General features: G+C 56.1%; 1 protein-coding gene across 1 annotated transcript; it reads right to left on the minus strand.

The window, feature by feature from the left end:
• Nucleotides 1-3,456: 3,456 nt before the first annotated feature.
• Nucleotides 3,457-10,285, minus strand: LOC101631476 (chromosome unknown open reading frame, human C21orf59). Its single transcript, XM_004675349.2, has 7 exons — nucleotides 10,067-10,285; nucleotides 8,392-8,559; nucleotides 7,165-7,232; nucleotides 5,532-5,690; nucleotides 4,919-5,050; nucleotides 3,952-4,047; nucleotides 3,457-3,708 (listed from the first exon to the last, which is right to left on the minus strand). Exons 1-7 carry the CDS (start codon nucleotides 10,203-10,205, stop codon nucleotides 3,595-3,597), a joined length of 876 nt encoding a protein of 291 aa, XP_004675406.1. The 5' UTR covers nucleotides 10,206-10,285; the 3' UTR covers nucleotides 3,457-3,594.
• Nucleotides 10,286-10,881: the final 596 nt, after the last annotated feature.

The following is a 10,881-nucleotide window of genomic DNA, read 5'->3' on the forward strand; positions in this document are numbered from 1 at the left end:
GAACATGTGTCAGGAGCTTATGTAGGCAAAGGGGGCGGGGCCACGATGGAGTGGGCGGAGTTCTGATTGGTGGAACATTTGCCAGGAGGGGATTGGTTGAATTCCAGCACGGGGTGGGAGAAATGGAGTGGTTCTGGCTTTTTCTGCTTTCTGCTTCCCTCTACGCTGTCACCTGCAACTTCCCCTTCCTTCCAGGCTTGGTTGCTCACTGGTGACCTCGTGTTGGGAGCGGGAACACAGGGCCTATGATTACGGACACGTGAGCCAAGAAGCTGGCGAGCGTGGGACCCTCGGGCACAGAGGTAGTGGGAGACTGAGAGCAACAACACTAGCAAGGAGAGAGAGAGACGAAGATGGACACACACACACACACACACACACACACACACGCCTTCCCGCCCACCCCCCAGCCCCCACAGAGACTGCAGGGGCTGGGGGCCTCGGCTGCCTCCAGCCTCCAGCCTCCTCGGCATGCTGCTGTGTCTGTGGACTGGGCCCCCTGCTTCAGCTTTAAAGACCTGTCGGATCTCCTCGGTGCCCCGAGATTCTTTTTGCCGGAGCCTGCAATGAACCTGCCCCTTATGGGGTGGTTGCACGACACTGAGTGTGGCCTATGGGCTCGATTCCTTCTTCCGCTAGCCTGGCCAGCTGTGTACTTGGTGGCTGCCTGGCCTAACGTGGGGGGTGGTGCCTGGGGACGCCTGGGGCCCAGCCCTCTGGGCCTCCATGCTATGGTGGTTATGTTATGGGGTGGTCTCTGGGGAAAGGGAAGGTTCTGGTGTGAGTCCTCACCCTGTGCTTCAGAATACTGGACAAGGCCCAAAAGCTGACAGAGAGAAACTAAAAGGGTTTATTTACATGGAGAGTGGGAGTGAAGAAAAGAGAACATAGAGAAAGGAAAAGCAAATTCTGGGCCAGTTCATGACCAGCGAGCGGCTCCTGTCCTGCCGTTGGCACCCACGGAGCAGAGATCAGGGTGCAAGCAAGAGCTTCAGGTGGAGAGAAAGCACTTGTCCAGGGAGCAGAAGTAGGCGCTGAATCTGAAGGGACAAGGTCTGGCCTGCCTGTACTCCATCTATTTCGAGTTTGCTTGGTGACCCTGGTGGTCCTACCCTTAGTTCCCAGGAGCCCCATTCCAGGGTGGAGCGGAAGATCTCCTTTCCCATCTAGCAGCCTTGGTGCAGCCTCTTCAACCCCCGCCCCCACGGCCCCCACCTTGGGACTGGGAGTGGGGGAGGAGAGGCTCTGATCTTGTGGCAGAGATGCCTCTGTCCTCCACCGCCCAGCAGGACCGGGCACTGTGGGCCCAGTAGACAGGCCAGCAGTTCCAGTGCTTGCCGGCCCACACTTGTTTTTTTCAAATCCTCTATCGAATCTTATATTTAAGGGTTCATGGTATTTTCTTCCTAAAGACGATTCGAGAACCATGCTGCATAAAACTCATCTGTTACATGTAGATGACCTCCCCCAATGACAGTTCTCGGCCTGGAAAAAGCCGCAAGGAAGAGAGATCCTTTCATGCTTGTGCCAGCAGTGTCTGTCTTGAGAAGGGGGAAATGCGCCCACGGGAGCTGCTGGCTGGGTTTGGACCTGCGATCCACACCCCTGATCTGTGTCTCCATCTCTGGTACTTTCAATGCTTTGGTTCCCACAAGGGTTTCCTGGTGGCCAGAGCTGAGCGCAATTTGTGATTTGCTGAGTTACCACTAAAATGCCCATTTGGTCAGAGCTAGCGGGAACTGTTCCAGCACAATGCAGATGGCAGAAGCAGCAACGCACGCTGCCGAGATCAACGCTGCGATTGTGTCTGCACTTCGTTGGGGGCAGGGAAGGGAGCCAGGAGCCCCAGCCAGCGCACCTGCACTGCCACTCATGCCCCTTTTTCTTGCCCCACGATGACGACAGAGGCTTGAGTTCTCACATTCACGCAACTTATATACTGAAGGTCACCTGGGCCCCAAAGTACCGGCCTCTCCATGAGCCCAGAGCAAATGTGCCAAGTACCTTTGGGATGGGGTGGGGAAGGCAGTGACTCGGAAATGTGGGTGCTGGGCATGGCAGCGCTCACATGCTGTTGTGGGAAGGGGCAGGGGGGGTGTGACTTTGGTGCCTGCGGTGGGCACTGGTCAACAGCACCAGTGCCCTGGGGCGTAGGACCTGCTTCAGTGTTGGAACAGTCAGGCTGTGCTTCCTGGATCCGGTTGTAGAACTCAGTCTGCAAAGAGCAGACCAGGAAGTGGCCTGTGAGCACCTGTCCACCTGCTAACCTCTCCCTTGACTCCAGCAGACCCCTATGGGTGAAGTGTAGATGGCAGGAAGGAGGGACCCAACTCCAGACTCAGCCCTGGGGGCAGTGGTTTCAAGTTGAGCTAAGGGCCTGTTTGCTGACAGCCCTTCCAAGTGGGCTCAGGCGGCTTCCGCCTTTGGGTGGCTGTGAACCAAGGTCCTGGTGGAACCCTGGTCCTCACCTTGGGTCCTAGACACCGTTCATCTGCTGGCCCTCCAGAAGGCTCTTTTGGCTGGGGTCCTGGGTGGGTCTTCAGGGGTCATATGTTCACTGCAGTTTACTAGCGAGGGGTTTAGCATCTTAGTTGTAAAAGGAAACAGCCAGGGGCAACAGGTAGCCTTTCCATGCTTCCCCTTGGGCAAACAAAACTTTCTGGGCTTTGGTTTCCTTCCCTGAGAGATGACAATGCTAATTGGGCTGACTGACAATGCTAATTTCTTCCTGCAGGGCAGTTGGAGGGGCTGGGTGGGGACACAGAGTGGTAGGCACAGGAAGGTCCCAAGGTCCTCCACCTTGGGGCATCCCACAGCCCCACATAAAGCAGGACAACATTTCTAGGTCCCTCCTGGCCACACAGACCACCTGAGTGATGTCCCTGAGCTGAAGTGTCTGTGGCTGTGGAAACGACAAGTTGGATATGTGAAGTCAAGTTGCCCTCAAAGGTTGGCCGGGATGAGCAGCAGCCAGAGGCTGGATGGTCACAGCCGCGCCCTGGGACTGCCCTGACCGGTCTGCGTTTGTTCGCAGGAAAAGCTGACACTGTACAAAAGTCTGTTCAGTTCCCAGGTTAGGTCAGTCGGGCCACGGAACTCCCAGCACAGGCGCAGCTGGACTCCTGGGTCAAAGGCCAGCTTCACCCGGGAGGTGCAGGCGATAGTCACTCCTGAGTCTGCCACTCCAGGCGGGTCTCAGAGGCCTGTGGAGGACTGAGTCTACAGAATCTCAGGGCTGAAGGAAGCTAAGGATGGCAGTGGGTGGCGGCCTCTAGTGGCCACCAAGGCCCAGGCCAAGCAGCCAACGCTGGACTCAGCTGAGGAGGAAAAGAAATTTCCATTTCTTCCCACACAGCAGCTGTCATGAAACAACAGAGTAATCAGTAATTTGTAATTATAGCTGTAGTATTTTGTCAAAGAAAATCTTCAAATGGCTGTCCTGAAATAAAAAAAAAAAAAACTAACTAAAAATGAGGAAAGCCAGGAGTATCAACATCTTTCACAGAGAGTTGTGGTGACTGTTGTTACTATGATCACTACTGTTGGGCTAAAGAAAGGTGAACTAGTATTTTTGAAAGCTTCCACAGGTGGACTTCATCTTGGTCGCCACTTTATGTCTTTGACCCCATGAAAATGTCTTTTCAAAGCAGTGTTATCCGCCCACGGAGAATTTAAACAGGCGTCATCGTCAGCATTTTCTTCCAGTCTCTGGAAACAAAAGCAGATATCTTATTCTGGAAGGTGCTTCAGGAGAGTTTCCGCAACGTCAAGCCTGGAGTAGGACTCCATGGCCAACCTCCCCGCCCTCTGCCTTCCCAGAAGCTGGACACGCAGGGAGCCCCAGAAGCTGAAGCTCCACAAGGCCCACACCTCCGTTCTGTGCCACCACCCCCACTCCAGCCTCTGGGGGAGCAGCTGAGGCCAGCTCTGGGGGACCCTGCTGAGCGGTACCTTGAGCTCCTCCTGGCGCCTGTGGTAGTGCAGCATCAGCTGCTTCTGCTCCTCATTGCTGATGATGGGCTCTCGGGCCGGGGCTCCTTGTCCCCTCTGAAGGGAGAGGAGCACACTGGGGCCAGGCCAGGCAGTCCGGGAAGTTACCTGGCGGGGTTCAGCTGCACTGCCAAGTGGCTGAGTGTTTCTCATCATCCAACGTGAACCCCAAGGGAAGTGGGGTGTAGGGGCCCCGAAGCTGCAGGTGCCATCTTGACTGCACCACTCCCAACCAGCACGGGAAGGGACAGAGAAGGGAGAGGATCTGGTTTCCCCCAAACGGCAGAACTGTCTTAGAGTGGGCACGCCCACGCCTCTGATTCTTTCTTGCAGTAACCCTTTATAGGGAAGATGGGTAACTCAGGCTCTTCGTCTTCCTGCCATGAGCCTCTCCAACTGCCACCGACCGGCTCGCCTGCCTCCCGGCTGCACTTCCCGCATGTGACATCCGACTGATGCAAGACGCGTGCCCGGCAGCCTGATTGTGGGCGCCTGGCTGAGAGCCAGCGTGCACAGGGCATGCACACACGTAAACACAGACGCGGGGGGCGGGAGTAAAGGGAGGGCCTCAGGTGCTGCTTCCCTGCCTGGTCTGCCTCGGAGTTGGTCCCTGGTTCAGCTTTAAAGCCTGTCAGCCAGACCAGGGGCTCCAAATTCTTTTCACCTGCCCCAATCAACAACGACCCGGGGCCTGCAAACATCCTCCCCTCACCGCCAGATCAGGGCTGGGAAAGCGTTGCACCAGCGCCTGGCGGTGGTGCTCATTTCAGGGCATTTTATTGACTATTAAACTAGCTCTATAGCTAGGGCATCTCCACTCCCTCCCAATTAGAACAAACTCCAGATTCTGTCATCGCACATCATCTCCCCGTTTCTTGATTTGAAAGGAAATAGCCACAGCCGTGGCTTGTGAAGCAGAAGTCCTCACCTGCTGGATCTTCACGATGATTTTCGTCTTCTCGTTTCTGCCCACGTAGTCAGAAAGCTTCTTTGATCTTCGCAGCTCCTTGGCCGCCCACCACAGCTGCGCCTCTGACTCCTGGATCACGCTGAGCCCCGCCTGGGCCAGAGAGAAGCCCTCTGAGGAGACCCGGACCTCAGGGCCTGGGCGCCGGGTTGGGGTGCGCCTGCTCTCCCTGCGCCCCAAGGAGCCCTCACTCCAGTGCCTGCCCCTCTGCGAGCTTCTGCTCAAGCCGACTCAGTCTTCCCGCTCCGGGGGGGCGGTGGGGAGGGTCCCCTTACCTCAGTGCAGCCTCCCCCATATTATAGGGCCGGTTTTAGAGAGGTTTCAGATCGTGGCAAGGGAAGAACGCAGACTCTGCCGGGTCATAAAGACCGTGAGTCCCTACCTAACGTCCAGAAGTTACTGGAAGCTGCGAGTTGCGTGCCAACAAAGCAGTTCCTCGGACAAACCGCCGGGTTTACAATCAGCGCTACAAGGATACCATGAGGAACCCTACCGGTGCGGACCTGCTGTCACGGCTGGGCGGCTTCTGCCGGTGGGGTGCAAACTCCCCTCCAGGAGACCCAGAGCCACTCACCTGCGTTCCCGACAAGTCTTCTTTATTTTCAAACTCCATCCGGATGGGATCGTAGGGCGGCAGCCCCATGGGGTAAACGATCATCACGGCGCCTCGCAGCTGGTCCAGGGCGTCTTTCGTCATCTCCAGGGTGACGCAGACGCTGGCTTCCACTTGTTTCTGAAAGGGTCAGGCGTGACGTGCTACTGAGCCAGCCATCATTGCTCATCATGGTGGCACACAGGCCCAGCCTGCTCCGCCCCAGCCACAGAAGGCACCAGGCCGGCTGGCCACCCGGCTCAGGGGTGGACCCTGCCCAGCGGCCTGGCCTGCAGACTAGGACAGCCCAGAGAGCAGCACTGGGGTGCACAGACACAAGTGGGGTTGTGGACAGGGAGGCAGCTCAGTGGCCCTAAGGCAAAGGGTGGGGTGGGGCAGGGGCTTCGCACAGCAGCAGCCAGACAAGGTGGGTGGAGCCCACTCTGCGAACTGGAGGCTGGAGCTCCCTCCACCAGCCCGAGTGCAGGCCTTTATTGTGAGGCCCTGGGCAGCGAGGGGCTTCCGGGGAAGGAGCCAGGGGCTGGGATGCCCACCAGGTGGAGGGTGCTGACCGCGGAAGGCAGCTGGCTCCAAAGGGGACAGAGGGAGCGTGCAAGACCGACGTGAGCCCTGCAGGACGGGCTCCGGGCTGAGGGCTCTGACCCCAGCTAGCTACCCCGGGGCAGGGCTGCACCCAGGGAGGCGCCGGGGGCTGCACTGCCGGGAAGCCGTCGCCTGGCGCGCTTCCCAAGGAGGAGTCAAAGTGATGGCTGGAAGTCAGCAGCCATGCGGAGTGCTGCAGAACCTGAGGCCTCTCCGTAAGCTGAAGTAACTTCCTAAAAGAAGACCGGCACAGCTAGGAGAGCTTCCCAGGAGAAAGTGCGACAGTTCGGGCCACCACTTCCCCATGTCGTGAGACGAGCCCGTGCCAGGGCCCCTGCGAGCCTCGGCAGCCTGAGGAGGCCAGAGAGCAAGCTTGCTCTGAAACACGGGAAGGGTAAGAGCCAGAGGCATGTGGGAAATTCTAGTTTAGAAACCAGTTTTGCCCAGACAATTAGGAGGAATGCAAGAGGTGTCTGGGGGACCTGCAGCTGAGGGTGGACGCAGCTGATGGTGCCGGCGCGTAGGTAAATGCACCTGAGACAGAAACCGACCCCTGTGCTCCTACGTGCTTTTCTCCCAGATGATACGCTGCCTGCTGCCTGCTGCCAAAGCCTGTATGTTGCTTTGCCTCTATCTAGTTTTTGTGTAAATACTTATGATGGTCACAAAACTCTACTCGTGTCAAACATCTCATGTCAATGGCATGTCTGCAGCTCCTGATCTCGCTTTCTGAAGCTCCTCTCAAGGGCAAAGAAATAAAATTATGTGCAGATTCATATTGATGTGGGAATCACATTTACATCCCAATCACCTGCCTTTCTGACCTGAAGGACGACTTGGGACCTTGGTCACAGTTATGAGGACAAGCCAAGGCCCCCCAATCACACTTGCCTCCTGGCCCTGGGGAGGCTTGAAAAACATACAAGAAGCTGCAGTACAGGCAGCTCTAGAGGCCAGAGGCGGAGTCTGTACCCTACACGGTAGGCTTTAGCGCATCATTTAAGAAGCTCACCTTAGAGATTATTGCTTTGGCCTCTTCGATAGTTTTCTTCAAGACTTGCTTCATTTTTTCATTTGGAGCTATAAAAGGCAAAAAGGTAAGCAGGAGAAAGAGAGCTTTAAAACTCCTTTTCAGCACCCAATCCCTTTGTCTGAGTGAGGAGTAAGCTATAAGAGAAGCTTCAGGGTGGGACTTGGGGGAGGGTCACGGGCTGAAGCAGTGTAGGAAACCCTGTCAGGACTGGCGAAGCTGGGAGCATGCCAGGTGCCAAAGGCCAGAGTCACTGGAATGAAGGGTGCTGGCAGACCAAAGCAGGCAGTGGCCCCAGTTTGCCCACCCCAGACAAGAGGAATATGCCACAACTCGTATAAAATCATATTAGATTAGAAATGATTATTAAGGGTTTAAAGATGAGTAGTAAACAGGTGACCGTTCGTGGGGCTACGCACTTCCTGCCACTGACGTGAGGCTTCTCAAAGGCCAGGGTGCTCTCTAGGTGGAGAGTGAATTTAAGTATGAGAAGATTTAACCAGTTTTAACCTTTGAAGGAAATAACCCCAGAAATTCTTATTATCTTCAATATGAAAAAAAAATTTTTTTTTTAGAATACAAAGGCATTTTTGTATTTCTTTTGCTTCTAGCGGGCTTCAGGGGCACAGAAGCTATTTAAGTGTCCGTGAACCGATGTTCCAGTCCTTCAAGGGGGAATTTCTGGGCTTACGGCTGTCAAAGTGTGCTCTCAGCCTTTCTGCCCTCAGTGCCTCGTGGTCAGCTACGTTTCCCAGTGCTCTGACAAGGGCCAACGGCCTGCACGCTACAGAGAGGCTCGTCCTCAACTCAGCTGGAGGCATTGTGTGTGCAACACTCGCTTCCTCCACACAAAGTCACTAGCGAAGCCCCAGCCACTGCCAACCACACGAACACCCCAACATGCTTCCAGTGACTGGGCTCCCAAACTATTAAGTTGAACCATATGAAACTGCCATTTTTTAACCATTTCTGACTTATAATAATGGCGATTTCACATGGATGTATAGATTTAAAGACAAGCTGCAACTTCGTAAGAGTAAGAAAGCAGACGCTCCGTTATCTACCAGAGTCCCTCTAATTCCAGTTTTACCAGAAGGAGTTACAGGTGGAGTACTTGGTCTGTACTGAGGGGAAGTTTTAACTCAGAGAACTGCTCTCCTACTTATTGGCATATTCAGGCCGGGACATGGAAGAACAATGCCAGATCACCTTGCCCGTTCCTTCGTCCAATGTCATCCTTTTTAAAAACGGGACCTCCACTGGGGACACACTTTTCACCCCATTCATCCCTTAGTTTCAGTTCTTCAACCTGCTCATCTGTCAGTCCTTGCATATTAGGAGGGAGAAATACACCATGTTCTGCCAGTTCTTCCATCTCTGAAAAAGAAAAGAAGGTTCGACATCAAGACCACAATGGCACCCATGTTGTCCTTAGTGAGAAGCCCAGAGAGCTCGGAATCTGGCCCATGCTCTCAGGCGGCCAGCTGGAGACCGTGTTCTCTGTCCCGTGTTGTAATTCATGGCACTCAGAGGCACAACTCAGAATTCACCGAAAGGAAATATCCATGTGATACTACTATTCCCAAGAGCGATGCACATAGGTTTTTCTCTCACTTAGCTTAACCCTGGGGGGCGGGGGGGGGGGCAGGACAGTTAACAGCATCCCGTCCTCGTTGATGCTCTATCACCTGAGGCTGGCTCCTGCGCACAGCTATTACTTTACCTAAAACTTCATTTACAAACTAAAATAAAAAACGCGGTCCCTCAGTCAAGCTCAGGAGCCACACCGAGACTGGTGGATCTCCAGTGGGGAACATTTCCCTCCAGAGGAAAGTTCCACGGGGCGCCCCAAGTAGTGACAGGAGACACACACAGGAGCCCGGGAAAGAACACCGGGCTCTCCCCCTGTCTTCTCATCACTGTTTCTAAGAGTCCCTCAGAACACAAAGCGTCACTCGAGCAATCTGCTCCACCTCAAAAGTCTCCAAACATGGGCCCTCCCTGGTGGCGCAGCGGGTTAAAGCACTGCACTGAGAAGCTAAAACCACTTGCGCATGAGTTCGATTCCCGCCTGCCCCGGAGGTGACCACATGGTGTGGCAGACCTCTCCTGACCCGCCCGCTGCTCCCCTCAGCAGTGTACTTCGTCGAACTGCCTGTTCTGCTCCCCACTCTGTCTCTGGTGAAGCCTCTCACCTCCCCTGAGCCTCTGGCCTGTACCCCCGTTCTGTATGTACAAATAAATAAATCTTAAAAAGTCTCCAAACGTGAAAGTCACCTTTCATAACGCCCACAATTTCTGCTCTCACACCTGAATCCCACCATTCCTAGCCTCTTCGGCCCTCCGCACCCTGTTTCTGCTGGTTTGCTCACAGCGCCCCCTCCCGGCTCCTGGAGGGTCTGTGCGTGGCCGCCCCGCCGTCTCCCAGACTGGGGTTCCCGGCTCCGGCTCCATCTCTGCGATCCGCCTGGCGTCCCGCGTCAATCCCGGCTGATACAAATCTTCACAAACTTGGTTCTCGTCCCCAGCCTGCCCCAGAGAGCCGCGGGGTGCCGTCCCTCTGTCCCGGTTTCTTTTTCCCTAACCGAAACTAGGAGGTCCGGGGCCCTACTCCGCACAGGCTCCGGCGGCCCCGACCCCAGCCTGGCCGGGGCTCGTCTGGTCCAGGCACACACCCACAAACCCAGTCTGGCCAGGGCTGCCCCCCTAAGTAAGCCTGCCGTAGGCTGCTCCAAACCCAGTCTGGCCCGGGCTGCCCCCCTAAGTAAGCCTGGTCTGGGCTGACTCTACCCCCGGCCTGGTCCTAGCTCCACGCCAACCCCGGCCTGGCCCCGGCTCTCCGACCCTCGGCCTGGCCCGAGATCCCCACGCACGGCCCGCAGACCTGAGCAGACGCGCTGCACCTTGAGCCGCGCGTTGTAGACCCTGGCCACCTGCACCGTTAGCTCCTCCAGTTCGGTGCTCCCCGGAGTCTGCAGCAGGAACTGGCTCTCATCGCCCCGCTTCACGTGCAGCAGAACCATGGCGGCTCCCGAGGCCCCGCCGAGGCAGTGAGAGGGCCCCGGAGGCGCGGCCCGCACGGCCACCACCGACTAACCGCTACTTCGAGACCGGAACCCGAGGCTCGGGTGCCCACGGAGCGGGGAACCGTAGTACTCGCTCCCGGAAGTGACTGTTGCCAGCAGCGACAAGGAAACAGCGAGCCCCGCCACTCTGGATCAGAACCCGCGAACCACTGGCCACTCGTTCCAGGAAGCGGATGTTGCCAGGCAACCACGTACACAGTCCGAGCGGGCTCCAGCTGAACGGAAGTGATCGAGCCCTACTCCGGAAGTGACTGCTGTCCAGGCAACTCTCAAATACAAACCCAGGCACTGCGCCTGGGCCGGAGATTCTATAAGGGAAATACCAGTGGCGAGAGCGCCCCCACAGGCGCCCAACCCCTCAGCAGCATCCTCAAGGCCGCTTCAAATTTCACAATGTTTTCCACTTCCGGTAACGCCCCCCAGCCTCCGGTCAGGAGGTTTCGGCCGTTAAGCCTGGTCCTGAAATGAGCACCACGGATGGGCCAGGGCAAGTGATTCGGTAGGCACGTCTAGTGTTCAAGCAGGTGCTCCCAGAACGACCCGCCTTAAAATATGCTGGCAGCCACCGTTCAGCAAATTGGTTTTAAAATTTTTTTTGAAGTTATTTATTTAT

The sequence above is a fragment of the Condylura cristata genome, unplaced genomic scaffold, assembly GCF_000260355.1.
Source record: "Condylura cristata isolate star-nosed mole 26May11 unplaced genomic scaffold, ConCri1.0 scaffold00003, whole genome shotgun sequence".
NCBI lineage: Eukaryota > Metazoa > Chordata > Mammalia > Eulipotyphla > Talpidae > Condylura > Condylura cristata.

What these genes read in the sequence shown, in the direction of transcription:
- LOC101631476 (XM_004675349.2), bottom strand. Translation starts at nt 10,205, where the DNA reads ATGGTTCTGCTGCACGTGAAGCGGGGCGATGAGAGCCAGTTCCTGCTG. An exon ending in GGTGCAGCGCGTCTGCTCAG is followed by an intron (nt 8,560 to 10,066) that starts GTCTGCGGGCCG and finishes TTTCTTTTTCAG; the next exon opens with AGATGGAAGAACTGGCAGAA. An exon ending in TGGACGAAGGAACGGGCAAG is followed by an intron (nt 7,233 to 8,391) that starts GTGATCTGGCAT and finishes TGCCTTTTATAG; the next exon opens with CTCCAAATGAAAAAATGAAG.